The sequence below is a fragment of the Culex pipiens genome, chromosome 2, assembly GCF_016801865.2.
Source record: "Culex pipiens pallens isolate TS chromosome 2, TS_CPP_V2, whole genome shotgun sequence".
Taxonomy (NCBI): Eukaryota; Metazoa; Arthropoda; class Insecta; order Diptera; family Culicidae; genus Culex; species Culex pipiens.
This window is the reverse complement of record NC_068938.1, coordinates 21,660,314-21,680,255: the sequence shown is the minus strand read 5'-3', so window position 1 is coordinate 21,680,255 and position 19,942 is coordinate 21,660,314. Positions and strand designations below refer to the sequence as shown.

The window sequence follows — 19,942 nt, the reverse complement described above, 5'->3', positions numbered from 1 at the left end:
CTTGTGTATTGCTTATTTACAAAAGAAATTTCACGGCCAAGGGCAAATTTCACGGATTACGCGGCTTCCGCGAAATCGCAAAAAATCACTAGCCCTAATCATGACCTACAATTCGAAATGGCCAGTCCGAATCATCATAAACCACAACTTTGCCGAAGATATCAAATCGGTCAGAAAATCCCTTCTCGAGAATCAGATTTTCGAAGTTTTTTTTTATGGATGGATACATTTTTATGGAGACTTGTATGTAGAAACTAATGATGCAAAATGGCTGAAAAATCTATGAACAAAGTTTTAGGTTTTTTTTTAAAGACAAAAGACAATGTTTTAATCAAAACGTCAAACAAAGTTGATGGGTAGAATTTCTTTTTTTCCAAAAAAACACATGTTCTTTAAAAATTCTAACACCTAAAATATATTTTAAAAAAATCAAAAATGCAGATGTAAGGAAAATGATTTTTTTGTGAAGTGTTATTCACAAAATGAGGAATTTCAGTTCTGTGTACCATTTTTTCAGAAGTTCTTATCAGTACCTAGAACTTTTTCAAAGACACAAAATCGATCAGAAAATTCCTCCTAAAGGAACAGCTAAAAAAATATGAAACCTAGTATAGGGGAGCCATTAAAACAATATGGCTTCTATATTCATAAGGAAGGCCCTAACAAAGTTTGAGTCAAATAAAAAAAATTACACCTAAATTCCATTTCCGGTTTGAGTTTACAATTGCTCCATAGCTAATTGAACAACAGTGTTGGGGATTTCGGAAGTAAACAAAATTGAGAATAGTAGCTTAAATTTTCATATCTCTTTTTATTGTAATTCGTTTCAGTAATGTCTGCTTTTTGTTCGAAACTCTTCACTCAGATTGAGTACAATAAACATACACACAGTTGTTTTTACATCTGATCTATAATTCCTAATGTTATTGGGTAAAATACATTTCTTCCTTTTCTTAACAATACTGTCTTATTTTCTCATGTAGCGTATGACACGATGAAACTATAAAAGCGGAAACTGGTTATGATGAAATTATGCTACTTTGGTTTTAAACTCTAGCTTCCAAGAAATCATTAGTTTTATTGAAGGGGGATATGGATGTATCACATTTTATTCTGCCTCTAGCTTGTTACTGTTTCACTTCGAACCTTTAAATTTCATTCATAACACGTACTTTAACTATTTAAAAAAAACTGCATAACTCCTTTCGTTGAACATTGTGCTGAGGGATGGTTGAATGGTGATGGTTGGCGCCTGGTGCTACCCAAAAAAGCGGGGGGATGTTTTAGACGGCACCGTACTTGCGTATCAACATGGCCCACACTTCCGGGTAGCGCGTCTGCAGGAAGTTGGTCAGCTTCTGGGCGTTCTGGGCCTGCTGGGGCGAACAGTTGCGACAGTTGCGCTGTATCACCTCGGGAAGGGCGGCTGCAATGAAGGGGGAAATGGAGAAAGAGAAAAGAGAGAACAAATTGAAACAAATTGCGATGTCAACGAGAGATGGCAGAGGTTATGTGGATGTTGGTTTTTTTTTGCTTGGATACAGTTGTATGGGAAACTTTAAGAGTTGAACTTTATTCTGCTTTTAAAACTTAAACTCTAACTAAACTTATAGGTTAAAACACTTTTTCATACACAACTTTTGGGCTACCTATCAAAACGAAATGAATCTCAATAGTTCTTAATATTATCTTTAATCGAATGCAATCGGTTTGACTAAATGCACAAATTCAATTTTTGTATCATAAAGGCATTTTAGTACGATTAAATTATATTACGAAGGGTGATTTTTTTACGAGAAGTATTAAAAAACCTATTAGAGAAGGATGAATCTCTCTTTATAAGGTTAACAGCAGGGATGCTCAAAGTTTTTGAAGGCCGGGCCAAATATGAAGCTCAAATTAGCTTGCGGGCCAAATTTACAAACACAGAAAACAAAAAGTTAAATTTTGGAGGGTTGAAAATAAGGTAGGTTGAATATTACCTACTTTTTGAGTAATATTACACCAAAAATGTGTAAAAATGTAAACTTGATAAGTATTCATCAAAAACTGATGAATATTCACCAATTCTTGAGGAAATATTACACATTTTTTAGACACAAAATTTGTCACCATTTCCTGATGAATATTACCATAATTTTTTTTTCTGTGAAATAGGTTATTCAAAAAAATACGTAATTTAGTTATTTTTTTTTTTAAATTTCTGTTATTTTTTGATCATTTTCGATAATTGAAAGTGATAGAAAATACAAAAAGGGAGCTTTCTATTGGTGTTGTTGGTTTTATTGTTTTAAGAATTTTAACAAACTTGTTTTTACCTGAATGTGTTTTCAATAAAAAATATTTTTCAAACATTCAAAATTAAAATCAAAATTTCAATGGAAAATTAAGAGCAATCAGCTGAAATCGATTTAAAATGCATTCCCCTGCAAGTAGAATAATGTTTAGACATGTCTGAGTTTGTTAAAAAAAAAATAAAAATAAACAGTTAAAAAAATTGCATCGCAATCGCAAAAAGTTTTTGTTTTCGCCAAATCTTACATTTTGTGAAAACTAATGATTGCAAAACAACTGCATTTTAAAACACCTTATTCACTCAAATGTTGAGGATATGGCTTGTTATTTCAATTTTTATATTTTTTTTTGTGGTCAATAAAATTTGTTTTCCAACTGTCATGAGTTCGAATCCCGAGATAAGGCTTCTCAATAAGTCTTTTCATAAAAGTTCCGAATTAAAATTGAATACTGATGTTTTTGCAATTATTACAGGGTTCTAAATATTTCCAAAAATGTCTGATGAAATTTTTGACGTTATTTACTGTGGAATTGTTATAATTATTGAGATTTTTGAATAAAATCTTTGGGTCCTAAAATGCACAGAAAAAAATGATGGTAATATTCATCAGGAAACGGTGACAGATTTTGTGGCAAAATAAATGATTTATTTTACCTCTGAAAATGATGAATTTTCATCAGTTTTTGATTAATATTCATCAGGCATTTTTACACATTTTTTAAGTAATATTACACAAAAAAGAGATTATATTCAACCTAACAAATTTACACATTCAAAAATTCAACTTTTTTTGCTGTGTGGGGATAAAAAAATTAATAAATCATTAGTTTTTTTATAAAGAGCAATTCCATGTCAAATAGGAAATCGGTTGTACCCGACCCTCTCCGATTTCAATGAAACTTTGTAGACATGTTATCCTACGCTTATATAAGCCATTTTTGTGTATATGGAGCCAGTTTTAAATATTTTTGTATTTCGTAATTTAAATATTGCTGTATCTCAAAGCCATTGCATCGTATCAAAAAGTGGTCAAAGACAAACTTGTAGGAAATTTGACGGGCTTTCCGAAAAAATACACTGAAAGAAAAAAACACTCCACTTTTATGAGATTTTTTGATTTTTATGTTTAAAAGTCAAATTTGAAGGTGAGCCCACGATTTTTTTTTTTTTTCAAAATATTTGTGAAAATAGCCTAAGATGTAACAAAAAGACTCACGAAAAATGCAGGAACTTTTCGATACGATGCAACGGCTTTGAGATACAGCAATATTTAAATTACGAAATACAAAAATATTTAAAACACAAACGCCCTTCTCAAATGTCATTATCGAGTGTAACTGGCTCCATATACACAAAAATGGCTTATATAAGCGTAGGATAACATGTTTACAAAGTTTCATTGAAATCGAAGAGGGTCGAGAAAAATGTATCTAAACAATTCTTGTTTTGACTGGAATTGCTCAAACAAAATATTATAAAGATTAATTTATAATAAATCTTAATTTTGAATCAAAAATTCACCAGGCCACGTTTGGCCCGCATCTGGCCAAAATATGAGCACTCTAGGTCAACGAGAAGTGGGGCAAATCGGGACACAATGTTTGAAGGTTCAAAAACGTCAAAATCTTAAAAAGGCTTTAACTTAGGCAAAATTCAATTTATTTTCAAAATTCAAAATGCATCTGAAAGAGTTTAAAAAATGCAACAAAATGCAGGGAGAAGCATCCCGATTTGTTAAAGCTAAAGGGAGTTATTGGCGTTTTAGTGAAAAAATAGCATAATTTTCAAACTCCAATAAAAAAATGTTCCATCCAGATATCAACTCGGTTCGACCTGCAGCTTGTTGGGGACATCTGGGACTACCATTTGAGACTTAGACCGCTTTGGGTAAGGCAGTTTAACATATTAAATAGACACTTTTACTTTTAGTGAATTTTTATATTGTAAATTTTTGCTCGGGAGACCCCTTAGATCTCATTTTCTGGTGATTATTTTATCATATTCGTGTTTCTCAGACAATTACACAATAGTAACATGCATAAAATGTATATTTTCATCTATTTTAGCCCTTTAAAAAATAAAAGTTAAAAAAATCTTCGACTCACATTTATTGAAAATCAAGTTCGTTTCGAAGGATACTAGATGACACCAGAAAAAGCAGCTTCTTAATTTTTTTTAACTTTCAGCAGGTCGAACCGAGTTGATATCTGGATGGAACACTTTTATATTTGAGTTTAAAAATTATTGTATTTTTTCACTAAAATGCCAAATACAAAGGGGTATGCCCTGTTCGTGGACTCGCTCTTAAGATTACAAAGTTAAGAAACTTGATCCCATTTTTTTGCAATCACTAAAATTACCTATAATTAAAGTAATATTGTTTGTGACTGAACTCGATGAGCATTGTTGTAGATGTCTTAAATATTATTAAAATCATAAAAAAAATCGTGAATCAAGCACAAAGCCATTGCAATATTTACACCAGAAGTTTTTGTATTTTCCTTTCAAAATTTTGGTTGAAAGGCTCTCTTATACTGCCCATAATTGAAAATTCGGCTATTATGCCAAATCAAGTATTCCGAGAAAAACGCGTTTTAGTGTTTGTCACAAAATCTCCGTCAAGGCAATTTCCCATAAGAATAGCATATTAGCCGTTTGGTTTTTCACATCGGCAGCCAAGTCTAAACACTATTTCAGTGAAATTCAAGTTCCAAAAGATGCGTTGGAACATCCTCTACCACCTGGTGCTAATATCTCATTTTTCCCAAAAGTGGATATTAGCCGTTTTTTCAATGGTGGGCAGTATACTAAGCTTGCTGGGATTCCTACCTAGATAGTACAAGAGAACACACGGGCATCGAAAAATTGGTATTATATATTTTCGTATAACTTTTGAAGAATGAACAAAATTTTTCATAGCTGTTATACATAATTCAGTGTTAAAAGTCAACCCTTCTTGTCTGTGCCACACTCCTTTCCCAATTTGCATGGTATGGGACTCTAGAAAGCACTCGGTCTCCTCCCGAAGGTCCAATGAGACGCCGTCATTGTTGGTTGTCCGGACGGAGGACGTTAAAGGACAAACGAACAGAGCAGCAATGGAATGCAACCGGCAACCAGGACGACCAGTGCTGCGCGATCGGAACGATAAAGCTTAATTGAGCCCTGAGGGACTTTGAATCGACAGCAAAGAGAGAGCAAAAGCTCGCGGAATAGATTAGAGTTTTTTTTTCGGGATCTCCGTCGCAGAGCTCGGGAATGCAATAAAAATTGAAAGGACACATTTTTCCCGAGCGGGATTTTCACTTGAGCAACGGGTGGAATTCCTTTCGCTGTGTGATTGGATTAAATTAGTTTATTGGTGCATATTATTGGAAAAAAATGATTTTTTCCTTGGAAACTAAAGTGATTCGAAAAAAAAAATTCATTTTGATTAAGTTGGGGCAAAAGTTTTGAACGCCAAAAGATGCTACCAAGAACTACTGCAAAGAAACTTCTAGTAAAGTTCAAACTACATTTGCTCGCTGCACTGACTGCCATTTTATGCAAAAGGAACAACTTTCACCCTAGCGGCAGCGTATGCAGTGTTAATTTAAATGTTAATTTCTGGTTCCCAAAGTCCCTTCTGGATTTGGTTTTCCTGTACCAGAAGTGTGTAGTTCTTGGAAATCGAGCAGGAATTTTCGCTTTCCCGTCACGTACTCGATTGGTTAGAAGTTGGTGACTTGGAAGTCAGCTACACACGATTCGTTGGGAAATTAGTTCCACGTGGAAAGTTTCCTTTGCAGGACACAAATTGGAGCATTTAGCTGCTACAACGAGGAATCCACTAATGATAAACGAGCACTAATTATGGACTAAGGATGGAGGAAAGGGGGACGACTTTGGATACGGAAGTGGCACTTTTGCCGTCCTGGCCTCAGGGAAAATGAGATTAGTTGGGTTAAATATTTGACAGTCATTTGTCTCAATTTAAGCTGGGAATTGCTTTTTGAAGGATTTTTTTCATAATTCCCTCAACAAACCATAAATCACACTTCAGATAATTTAACAAGCAAACATATCAATTACACAACCGCTTAACAACCCCAACCTCCTCGTCTAAAGTGTCTCGATAACTGTTGCCAGCTCGTTGCCAGAAGAATAGGATGAGGCCTTTGGCCACAAAGTCACCACCGAAGCACGTTCTCCTGGTGCCTGTACGAATCAGCACAAAAAACGACCCGGAAAGCCTCATCCCTTCCAACCAATTAAGCTTATGACACAATTTTTTTTTTTCTGTTTGAGTATTAAGACACGGAATCCTGATTACAAGGACTATTGTATCGTGTTACCCATTTTTTACTGTTATTAAGCATTTCCAGATCTATAACACAGTTCCTATTGAGAGGAAAAGTGCTGTTCCATCCAGATGCTGTAAACTCCATTCCTTGAGCCTTGTACGCTATGTATCGCTAGAACCGCGGTGACAATTTTTTCGTGTCATTTTTCAAGCTCTTCCCAGCAGCTATTATTTGCCGCGCGGGGTCTTGTAAAGACAATTGTCTTTTTGCGGCGCTATTCTTGCGGTGTTCCCTTTGCTCTGATCTGGACAATGCGACTGGACTGCAGTGCAATACCGATCGGCTGGGCATTATTTACATGCGAAGACACGAGGAAAGTATTTTGGGAAGAGGCGCAAAGGAATATCCCAAGATCGATCACATGCTTGAAGAGCACGTGAAGCAACCGTTTTATACTCATACGGTTGCTGCTACCTCTGAACTTAAACCTAAGGCTGCCACCCTGAGAAGAACCCATGACTTTCCGCTTATGAGGCGAAACCCGTAACCATTCGGCCACAGGAGGTATGACACAATGCATGTAGGAAAAGTGTTTCGAACCGGCTTTTCCATCCGGTTGTTACGACAGGGTGATAATGGTTTGCAGATTTTTCAGCATTTTCCATCAAACCACTCAAGCCATCACCACTCGCTCTCTCTCTCGTTGGGGGTAAGACACCTGCCTGTGCCAGACAGGACAGGCGTTGGAAAATTCTGAGAGACAGGATTATCCCGAAGGGTGCCACTCAGTGGTGATTTTAAGGGGAGTCATGTTACGATAGGATGGAAAGCTGATACTTTGCAGGGTTCTAGATGGATGAAAGTATATTAGGTGTTGTTAAAGTTTAATGTTATTTTTGGGGGATCTTTTTCGACAGGAAATGACTATGAAAAGGTTTGGGAATTGAAAATTCGAATGAAACATACTCGCAACACATTTTGGCAATTGCAGAAATTAATACTGAGCATGCTAGTTCAAAGAAAGCTTAATCCCCTGGTACCCGGGCAGACGGTAATAACAAATTTAATAATATTTCAATGACAAATCCTGTTAAAATAACAAAAAGTGTTATTATTTTATACTGAACTTCAACTTCAAGAAGAAAATCCGAGCAGACGGAAATAACTTGGGAATAACATTTTTTGATATTTGAAAATACTAGGCCAATAACATTTTATGTTATTTATAACAAGTTTTGTTATTCGCCGTTATGATTTTTTTGTTATTGGATTGTTATTGTTATAACAGACTTATAACATTTTTAGTTATTCTTCGAACAAATCTTTGTTATTATTTTTTGTTATTTTAACAACTAATCCGATCATCCCAATAACAGTTGGAGTTATTCTTCCATAGCAAAAAATGTTATTCCCAAGTTGTTTTGACTTTCAACCAATATCAGACCAATAACAATTTCTGTTATGATGACATAATCTGTTATTAAATTCTTATGCAAAAATGGGTTTTTCAAGAAGAATCCATAACACTTTCTGTTATTTTAACAGTATTTGTTATTGAAATGGCATGAATTTTGTTATTACCGCCTGCCCGGGTATGCAAAAATTGACTTTTCAGGAAGATTCCATAACGGAAAAAAACGGAATCGACGTAACACCTTATAATGTGGCCCTCTTAAACCTTGCGGTTTCGTCAACGGATCCACAGGCGTGTATCGTTCTTTTTGCGACAAGACTCCGCCTCCCGGGTCTCCTAAGTGTGAAGGTATGGGCACGGGGAGAGGGCACCGAATACCTATATTTACACTTAGAATTTTTTGCGTCCGCCCCGGGATTCGAACCGGCGACCTCTGGATTGTGAGTCCAGTGCGCGGTCCGATTGATCCACACAGGCAGACGATTCCATAACGCTTTCTGTTATTTTGACAGAATTTGTTATTGAAATGGCATGAATTTTGTTATTACCGTCTGCCCGGGAAAATAATAACAGTTTCTGATAAAATAACAAGATTTGGTATTGAAGTGTAATTATATTGAAAATGTTTAATAACACGCTAATAAGAGGAAATGTTATACAAAAACACTCCCAATAACAAGATTTGTTATTCGTTTGGTATTCTGACTTAGAATAATATTACCATAAATCGCACAAATGGAAAAGTTTCTAAGTGTCCATAACACAATCTGTTATTATTATTTCTTTTGTTAAACATGTTTAGATCTTTGGAATAATTTTGATCATTTTCGTCGGGGTCATTATTTTAGTCATGAAATGGGGTCCTAAACCTAAAATTATTCTAAAAAGTTGAAATTTTAAAAGTTGATTTTTTCAATTATTTGGTATACCCCCTAAGGGACTTTGCTTAAATTGGCTAGAACTATGGGATAATTTTGACCAATTTCGTCGGGATCATTATTCTGGCCATGAAATGGAGTCTTTAAGCTGAAATTATTCTAAAAAGTTGAAATTTTAAAAGTTGATTTTTTTAATTATTTGACTTTGCTAAAATTGGCTAGAACTATGGGAAAATTTTGATCAATTTCGTCGGGGTCATTATTTTAGTCATGAAATGGGGTCCTAAATCCAACATTATTCTAAAAAGTTGAAAATTTTGAAGTTGATTTTTTGTATTATTCGATATACCCCCTGAGGGACTTTGCTAAAATTGGCTAGAACTATGGGATAATTTTGACCAATTTCATCAGGGTCATTTAAAATTCATCCGATAAAATTAAATTAAATATTGTTATATTCCCTACGAGAATTTTTGAAATGTGAATAACAAAAACAGTTATTATTGTCACAGAGCCAGGAAGTCGGAGCTGACGTTGAAGTTCGAGCCGGAGTGAGACCTCGGCGACGGCACCGGATTCAGCTAGTTTTCAGCAACTTTTACATGGAGTCGGAATCTGTGAAGTCGGGTATTTTTGGAGAGCTGAAGTCGGCGTTGACGTCATATCCTGCATCCAGAGTCGGAGCTATCTTCAAAGTATGGATTCAAAATCGCTTCGAGGTACTCGACTCTGCAGCCGTGAATAGTACAGAGGAGTTATGGCAACTGCAGGTTTATTTGCAAATTACAAATAAACCAAAACAATAACTTTTTTTGTTATGGAGACATACCAGTTCAATAACATTTTTTGTTATTCCTTCATGATTCCTTCTGCGTTATTGGTTTGTTATTGCAATAACAACATAATAACAGTTTAAGTTATTCTTCAAACAAATCTTTGTTATTAAGTTTTGTTATTTTAACAACTAATCCGATCATCCCAATAACATTTTCCGATCTTCTCACAATATCAAAAACTGACCTTCCTAAGTTATTTCCGTCTGCTCGGGTAGTGACTCCAAAATTTCAAGAAAATATTTTTCGCGACCGCTCATGACACAACTCAACTCCAAATGTTGCATCGCACTCCGTTCGAACGTCCAACTATTTCGCAGAAATAGAACCATGTGTGGCATGCAATTTATGTACCACACGATACCACCACCCAACTCAACGCAACCCCTTGTGATGCTGTTGTTTAAAGTTGTCATCAACGAGGAACAGGAGGTTGTTTGTGAAACAAGAGCAAACAGTTGAACCTGGCGAGCAGCCGAAGCACAAGACACATGTTGTACAGTGATCCTGGATCACACACGTTAGGGAGCATCACGAAACCAAGCACACAGACAGTTTCGTTCGCGTTTAGAAACACATTAGAAACCACCACCACCACCCACAGAGACGTGACTTGATGGGTGTCACGTGGTTCCAAACTCCCGCCCCAAAAGTTCATACCATCAAACTCGATTGTCAGCCAGTTTTCCCCACCGAGATTCACAGTTCCGAAAAATTCAATTAATCGATCCTTGTCGCTGTCAAAAGTTTGCTTCTTCGCTCATAAAAAAGCATTATCGCTTGTGGGGGGAAAACCTCACTGCGGTGTAGCAGCATGAGTTTATAAATAAACTTTAACCGTCCAACCATGTCTTTTCTTCGTTAGTCGTTGTTGGAATTTTGTTCGAGCAGCTGTCACCATTATCACCGTATTATCGTTCTCCGTATTGTCGTATCAGGTCCGTTCGGTTTGGTCCCCGAAAAAAGTACAATGTTTAGTGAACACTGATCACACAAAACAGAGTGTTGTTACTTTCGATGGTATTCAAGAGACATGATAAAGAAAGTTGAGGAACATCATACTTTTGTTTATTTTTCAGAAAGAACAATTTAAATTTCTTACACACTTAGATTTTTTTTACCGAATTTGTAAGTTGAAATATCGGTTTGGGATCGGGAAATCTGTCAAAATTTACAACATTTTACCAAATTTCTGTCGTACGATGAATATACTTTTCGAATTTCGGTAAGTTTCTACCAAATTCGGTAATTACCAAACTTTTCAGCAGTTGAATATTCGGTAAACTTTACGGAATTCCGTAAACAAATCTTAGTGTGTATAATCTATATTTTTTTTACAAATGATTTTAACGTTGTTTATTTCTAACATTTTCATAGGATTCTGTTTTTGGTAGGAATGCATTTGTTTCAGTCTTAATTGAGAATTCCAAATTATCACATTTTTTTCTGTTGGCTTTTCAGATAAAAATAGGTACACAAAAAAAAAAAGTTGAATTTTGGAATGTTGTGAATTTGATAGATTGAATATTACCACTTTTTTGAGTAATAGGAGAAATATACCCATTTTAAGCCTAATAAGCGGTCTTGTTTGAATGATGCTGTATAATCTGGAGTGTTCCTTGAAATTCACTAAAACCAAGTAAACCAACGAGTAGAGCCACATTTTGTGAACATTTCTGTTTATTTTCACGTTTATTAAAAGTTATGCGATTCATTTTACAAGCATTTAAAACAAATATTTCCAAAATGCATTCCAATCAATCGAGTCCATTTTTCTATTTTCAGCTTAGTTCTTTTTTTCCAACGCTCTTTTGGGTCTGCTTAGTGCTGCCAAAATTGATGAAATTTTAAGCGAACACTCACGAAAAGTAGCATTTATAGCGAAAGTTTCCTGGCAACACCACAAGCGCTGCTGGTGGTGTTGGTGGCCACCCTTTGTTCTTTATTTGCCTTGGCTCCTCGCTCGGTTTTCTTCAGCCTTTGATTGGAATGGGAGGTCGAAATTGAAACGTCAAAAGACTTAGCGCGTTTGTTTTTTTGATGGTGCTTGCTAATTATTTACATTTTTTGGGATTATTTTTCAAGTGAGTGACTAACTAATATGCAAAAGACCATGTTACCGGTAGTTGGAAGCAATTTTATAGCTTAAGCTCTTTGAAATCGTTAGCGCAAGTGAAAGGATATTGATGGTGACTTCGTTAAGCAGATATCCTCTGATCTTGCGTGTGGATGTGTGTGCCATCAAAATGATGAGAAATGGTCTCGCAAAATAGAATTTATGACCAAAAGTGCTTTAAATTTGATCTTTTTGGCCAGTAAGTGGCATGCATTTGCGTGCTTACTTGAGGCGGTGCTGTTGCTGGTAAGTTCATAGCTTAAATTGGATTTTTGGAGTTTGATTAGAAAGGGTATATTTCCCCTATTACATAAAAAATGTGTAAAAATGTGAACCTGATGAATATTCATCAAAAACTGATGAAAATTTTTCATTTTCTGGGGAAAATTAATCTTTTTTTTTGCCGCAAAATCTATCACCATTTCCTGATGAATATTACCGTCATATTTTCTGTGTATACGAGAAAAAATGTTGATTTTTATGATTTTTTGAAAATTTTAATGCCAATTTCTTGTATTAAGTTTTTTGTAAAGTTTGATTTTTTCTTGATCTCAATATCGGCATTTTTTTATACACGGGAAGGGGACCATCGCCAAAACGCGATAAAATCCGCTAAAACTAGCGAAAAAAGTTGCTAATTTCTTAGCCAGCAGAAAAATTACCTGGAATCGTTCATTTTTTTCGCTGGTTTCAAACTCAGTCTAATTTGATCGAACCAGTGAAAACATTTACTGGTTTAGTAAAAATTTTCGCTGCTTGGGGGACCGGTTTTGCTAGAATCAGCGATTAGTTTTGCTGGTTCAGGAGAAGGTTCCAGATTTCTGGCACTGAATCAGCGTTTTGTTTCGCGGACGTCTGTTTTTTTCCGGCGGCTTTGATGGATTTGAATTAGCTCAGCCGCTGGTTTAAACGAAACATTTTGCTAGTTTAGTGATTTTTTTCGCAAATATCAGCAAAATTAAACCAGGAAAATCCTTCTGCTGATTCGGCGATGGATCCCCTTTCCGTGTAGGTCAACTTTTTTGAAAACCACTGAAAATAACGCTCTCGGCAATTTCGGGATTAAACCTCTGTGTTTGTAGGCGCTGTCTTACTGTGAGCGTCATTTGGAAATGTAAACAAAAGAGTTTAATTCTTTCAAAAGGTGAATTTAAATTATAATAATTATTATTTTTATAGAAAAGAGCCGAAAAAATTATTAAGGCTTTTTTACCAATAGCTTCCGCGATATCCCTAGTTAAAAAAAAAACTAACTTAATCCACCTATGTGGTTGAAGCCTTCCTCACTCATTACCATCAATGGCTGTACACAAATTTCATCTATTTTTTAGATCTGGATTAAAAAAGAACATAAATATCACTTAAGTGGAGCCATATCTCGAGACAGGGTTGCCAGATCTTCTATGTTTTGAACTCGATGGAAAGGTCTTTTGATAACCTAACCAACGATGGGTCGGATAGTGGATCCGGACATAGTTTACATACATTTAAGTGAGATCCGGCTTCAAAAAAGTACATAAATATCACTTAAGTGGCCATATCTCGAGACAGGGTTGCCAGATCTTCAATGTTTTGGACTCGTTGGAAAGGTCTTTTGATAACCTAACCAACAATGGGTCGGATGGTGGATCCGGACATAGTTTACATACATTTAAGTGAGATCCGGCTTCAAAAAAGTACATAAATATCACTTAAGTGGCCATATCTCGAGACAGGGTTGCCAGATCTTCAATATTTTGGACTCGTTGGAAAGGTCTTTTGATAACCTAACCAACAATGGGTCGAATGGTGGATCCGAACATAGTTTACATACATTTAAGTGAGATCCGGCTTCCAAAAAGTACATCAATATCACTTAAGTGGCCATATATCGAGACAGGGTTGCCAGATCTTCAATGTTTTGGACTCGTTGCAAAGGTCTTTTGATAACCTAACCAACAATGGGTCGGATGGTGGATCCGGACATAGTTTACATACATTTAAGTGAGATCCGGCTTCAAAAAAGTACATAAATATCACTTAAGTGGCCATATCTCGAGACAGGGTTGCCAGATCTTCAATGTTTTGGACTCGTTGCAAAGGTCTTTTGATAACCTAACCAACAATGGGTCGGATGGTGGATCCGGACATAGTTTACATACATTTAAGTGAGATCCGGCTTCAAAAAAGTACATAAATATCACTTAAGTGGCCATATCTCGAGACAGGGTTGCCAGATCTTCAATATTTTGGACTTGTTGGAAAGGTCTTTTGATAACCTAACCAACAATGGGTCGAATGGTGGATCCGAACATAGTTTACATACATTTAAGTGAGATCCGGCTTCCAAAAAGTACATCAATATCACTTAAGTGGCCATATCTCGAGACAGGGTTGCCAGATCTTCAATGTTTTAGGCTTGTTGGAAAGGTCTTTTGATAACCTAACCAACAATGGGTCGGATGATGGACCCGGACATAGTTTACATACATTTAAGTGAGATCCGGATATATGTGAAAACACATTTTTATACATAACTTTTGAACTACTTATTGAAACTTCAATCTATATAAAACTCGATCTATGGGACCATAAACCAAGTCGAATGCAACAAGTTCGGGTCAAATCGGTTCAGCCAGTGCCGAGAAACATGAGCTAGTTTGTTGGTCACATACATACATACACACACACATACACACAGACATTTGTTCAATTTTCGATTCTGAGTCGATATGTATACATGAAGGTGGGTCTACGATGTTTTTATACAAAGTTCATTTTTAGAGCAGGATTATAGCCTTACCTCAGTGAGGAAGGCAAAACCATGTTGATGTCTCAGAAAATAAAAACTAATTTTAAATAAAATTTTAACTTCACGATGATGTATCTCAGAAACTAGCAGTGCAACGAACCAAGCCAAAGAGTAGAAAACTGTGGTTATCTTAACTATTTGAACATAGTTTGCCGGGATGACCGTATCTTGAAAAGCGTTTCAAGACTAACATTTAAAACGGTCGAATGATTGGATTTAGACAATTTTCAATTGTATAAGTCGTACTTTAAATTCTTATAATATTAATGCTGGAGCTGTTAAACTTTTGCATATTCTTTTAAATATTGAAAAATAAAAAATCGTGAAAACCAAATTTCCCTAAAATCACAACTTAAAGCAGCACTACACCATCATAAACGTGTTGACCCACAACATCTAATGATGTATATTTCACCTGAATCTTGCCGGCAGACCATACCAGCTCCCGATACAAGGTCAAAAGACTGTGTTTATTTTGTGTCCAGGAAAAAAAACCCAAAAGGAACAAGTTTCTTCTTCGTTAGTCTTGATTTTGCCCCATCTTCTGTGAGGTTCAGTAAGTGTGTGTGTGTGTGTGTGTGTGCGTTAGTAAGTTTGTGTAAGCGTGTGGTTATTTTCCTGTTATTTCTGGCAGCTGGAAAAGCATCGACAGACCGCACGACGAGTTGGAGCTCCGGGCGGAAAACCATGATTTCTGATGTAAAGCTTGTCAACAACAACACAACCGCAGGGCCCCTCAAGAGCTTGCAATGGCTATGTTTAATTGTGTTTTAAGTTAGGTGGAGCAAGTTTGGTTTGAAATTAAAGTTCAGAGTGATTCGTACGAATTAATGTTGACTGCCATCAAATTCTTATCTTCACTTGAAAAATAAATATTTACCATATTGCACTTTACTTCAGTGCTGTTATCACCTTTTTGCTTCACCTCAACTCCTGCAAAATTAATGCAATTAAATTATCAGTCCCCAAATGAACAAGGCAAATTCACAATCTTGTAAAGTTGTGTGCTGTCATCATCAGCCGAAATAGCTCAGTTGGGAGAGCGTTAGACTGAAGATCTAAATGTCCCCGGTTCAATCCCGGGTTTCGGCAGTTCTTTTTTTGGAGTTTATTTTTTTCAGACAATTTAACAAATAAGAAACTGCATTGAGTTGCTACTTGATGATGAAAAAAAATATTTTGAGATTTGCCGAAACCCGGGATTGAACCGGGGACATTTAGATCTTCAGTCTAACGCTCTCCCAACTGAGCTATTTCGGCTGTTGAATTTTACTAGTGAAATTATTTTTTTCAACCTTATTTTGAAGTTGAATTCAACACATTTATAGTCCAACTTATCGTCCTGATTCAACAATCTCAATTCCACAAAATCTCTACAAATCATTACTAATCCTTCCAGCTTCCAATTTCATCCCACATAATCCTTCCACCACTTTTAAATCCCTCCCAAAAGTACTCTTTAGCTTGCATTTAATTCCACCACCCAACAACAACAATCTCTCCAAATTGAAATCTACGTGCGCTTGGTGCATCATAAATTTTAATTTTCCCAGCTCCACGTGTCGCCATTACTCATAGTGCTGCTTCTTCCTACTTCCTTTTCCTCCTTTTACTCCTCCTCATCCGTCTGCAGCCGCCTGCATTTGTCACCGTCGTCTTTGGCACAAGTTCCGGCGCTGCTGGCGCACTTCCAAGTTTTCCCCTTCTTGGAAAACTTGGCGGGAAAAGGGTAGTTGAATCCTTAATTTATGGCACCGAACGGGTCGGGGCTGGCCAACGACGAACCAATCTGCGCTAATCAATCTTGATTTAAAGGTGCTTCACTGCCCATGTTCGCATAAATGTCCCATATGCAAAAACAGCATGCTGAGAAAAACGCATTTGAAGTTTGTCCCATACCTAAGGCTACATGTTAAGTTTTCGCGAAAAAACTGGATTTCCTCCTGATTTCTAGAACAAAGTACTGGATGTTATAGGCTCTTTTGAAAGAGCACACAATTTTGAACCAAACTGCATCAATAACTCGAAATCGATGAAAACGCATATGGGACATTTATGCGATCAGGGGCAGTTCAGCTTTAAACGGCAGAGGTCGACGGGACTTCATTGGTTTGGTTGGTAGGGGTGGTGACTTGAACGAATTAAAACAAGACTTTTCAATATATCATGTTTTTTTACAAGAACTTATAATGATCATAATATTTAAAGATTAAGATTGAGATTGAGATTTAAAAAAAATTGTAATTGTTTTAATTAAATTTTGTATATATTTTTTTATTTTTTATATGCATTATATTTAAAAAAAATCACCTAAATAAATAGTAGAACTATTTTTTAATTAAGACTAATGCAAATTTAATTTCACGTTCCTAACAAATTTCCAAAAAGTAAAGGGCCAAAAACATGTTGCTGAAATTTTAATTTTTGTAACAAATTAAATAATTGAGAGCACTTTAAGACTTTTGATAGATTTTGAGTACTAAAGACATAAAAAGAGATTTTTTCCATAAATTGATTGATACAGTATTTGTTCGGTAACTGGGCTGAACGAAAAATAACGAGGGGAACACCGATGCACAATATTTTCCTGATGAAATATAAAAATAAAAGTTAATCAAATTTATTTACGATGTTTACTTTTCATATTTCTTTGATTGTGTATTGAAATGAACTAAAAGTTTGAAAAAAGTTTTTATTATTTATTGAACATGTTTTGCATCCATTAACCCCTCGGTCATTTCGGTTTGTTTTGGTTTTTTGACGTTTGTCTGCTTTTTAACTGGGCTACGGCCCAGTTATCGAGCGCCCAATTAAAAAGCAGCCCAGTTAAACAACGCCCAGTTACCGAACAACTACTGCATTTAAAAATAATTTAATACCATAACTTGCATTTTTTTTTCGTCATTTTCAATTCGGTTTTTGTTAAGTCAAACTTTGTCCATGAATTCTTTATGTAAAAAAAACCACTTTGCACTATAAGATTTTCCGGTTGATGCAGGGTTGCCAGATACACAGATTTGTCTATGTTTCACAGACTTTTGAGCTTGTGCCAGACATTTTTTGAGGTGCACAGACTTTTAAAAAACTTCATTAAATAAATATTTTGTAATCTTTTTTGTCTAAACTTATTTTGTTAGACTTAAAATGCTTAAAAACGCGATTTCTGATAGATTTCAATGACTGTGAATTGATATATTTGAATTTTAGACAAATGCACAGACATACACAGACTTTTTTACAGACATTTAAAAAAACCAAGTGGCATCCCTGGGTTGATGTGCACTGTAAAGTATTTTAATCGCTTAGAAATGCTAATAACTTGAAAACTGAGCGCCTTATAAAAAATTAAAGTCATTTCTAAAATCAAAGTTTAATTTTTTTTATATTTCTTTTCAAAAGATACAGGTTTTCGAATGTTTACATGCACATTTTGTATGTCCAGTATATAGATTTGTCATACTTCTGGCTATACAAATTTTATTGTTGGGCTGGGAAGTTAAAATTCAACTAAATTTATTTTTGTCTCCTTTAAATTTGTACCAGCTTAAATAATTGATGTTAAATATATTTAAACAAAATAGATTTTACTAAAAACATTTAAAACTTTGATGAAAATCAGATTATGAAAATTTGGCATTTTTTTGTTAATACATGATTAGGCTTAGTGATTTTTCACGCTCGAATATTGCAAATTTCACGGGGACCTTAATTTCAAAACACCAAATTTCACGGAAATTTCACGGATTGTGAAAAATGTTAAAATAACTCTGGAAATCTTATGTTTAATTCACAGAAACTTCTTTTTATGCTTCATTATATATTATTCTTCAATAAACTAAACAAAATGCTAGCACAAAAAACACAAAAAAAAACTTTTCATAATTTCTAAAAAAGTTTCCAAGTAGTTTATGGTTGGGCTGTAGGGCACACGAATTCTCATTTTTTGACTGCCTTTTTAATACTCGACTACCCACTGAGAATTTTGGCTCAAGCCTCGACTCGACTCAGGCTCGATCTCGAGCCAGATCGACTCGAGGCTCGAGCCGGAATTCTCAGTGGGTAATATAGCTAAAAAGATTTTGCTGATTTGCTTCTATTTTATCATTTTACATTTTATTGAATTTCATTTCTAAGCAAGATTTAACAATCTTGTCCAGCCAAAATGATTAAAATAATTTGAGTTTTCTGCAACATTTTGTCCATGAAACATATTTTTGAAGATTTTGCATCACACTTTTCAAAAACTAAATTAAAATCAATAGGCAATAATAATTTGATCTGTAACGAAATCACCAAAATTGTATCCAAATTCAGAACAGAAAACAAAATAAGATCGTATATTTTTAATTTTCACGGGAACCCCATCCAAATAATCAAATATCGTGAAAATTAAACAGGACTCAGAAAGAAATGTTTTTAAAGGTTATTTTAAAGGTAAAAATTACTATTCATATTATATTGAATCTTTAATTTCTTTTAAAATTAAACCTTTCAAATAAAATAGTAGTCAAATTGTTATTACAGCGATTGAAGATATTATTAAATTTAGTTAGTTTTCTAAAAAAGAAAAACTTAAAAAAAATGAACGAGTCATCAAATGGTTCATATCCAAGTTCATATCACCCTTTTCAATTGAAAACTAATAAAATTTGCTTAAAAAGTCCTTATCGATGAAATTTTTATTGTTTTTGTTATTTAAAAGAATTGATATGAGAAAAATGATAAATTTCACGGAATTTCACGGAAATCTTCAAATTTCACGAATTTCACGCTGTCCGCGAAATCGTGAAAATTCACTAACCCTATACATGATTGATAAAAAGCAAAACCCTTTTCTTACTTGCTTGCGGATTCAAAAACAAAAACTTAAAACCAATTTCTCTCAAAAACATCCCAATTACAAGCTACTTGTTCAACTTTCCAACTATAACACCCAACTTGAATCTAAACTTTAAGGTAGGTCAGCGTCAAGCTTCCTATCGCACCACCACAGCTTTCCCGACCTTTGGCTGTTTCCGGAAATGCCGTGGCAAGGGCACTCAGCCCATTTGCGTCGATCAACCGACCGACAACGGGCAGCCAAGACTTCCGCCAAGAAGCCACAGAAGTGCACAGTAAAAACAAAAATTTAGGTTTTTTTTTTTGCGCGAAAATATGTTTTTATTTTATGTTATTTCTAAATTCGTATGATTTGAGGAATCATTTTATGTATAATTATGATGCAACACTTCGATATTGTGTAATTTGAAATTTGCTTTTAAAACTATTCGTCAAGAATAACACCACGCTTCACCCTGTCCCTCAGCTTGGCAAAGCACCCCTTTACAGCTA

At 35.2% G+C, this 19,942-nt stretch overlaps 1 protein-coding gene and 2 non-coding genes across 3 annotated transcripts in view; 1 reads left to right on the top strand and 2 right to left on the bottom strand.

The window, feature by feature from the left end:
- Nucleotides 1-791: 791 nt before the first annotated feature.
- The window catches only part of LOC120427065 (putative odorant-binding protein A10), a 58,784-nt gene continuing 39,633 nt past the window's right edge, over nt 792-19,942 (bottom strand). The window contains exon 2 of the mRNA XM_039591903.2: nt 792-1,426. Within this exon, the coding sequence (XP_039447837.1) occupies nt 1,284-1,426 (143 nt within the window). The 3' untranslated portion in view covers nt 792-1,283. The remainder of the gene's footprint in view (nt 1,427-19,942) is intronic.
- On the top strand, nt 15,631-15,703 carry Trnaf-gaa (transfer RNA phenylalanine (anticodon GAA)). Its single transcript has one exon. It is a non-coding gene; the product is annotated as a tRNA-Phe (tRNA).
- On the bottom strand, nt 15,799-15,871 carry Trnaf-gaa (transfer RNA phenylalanine (anticodon GAA)). Its single transcript has one exon. It is a non-coding gene; the product is annotated as a tRNA-Phe (tRNA).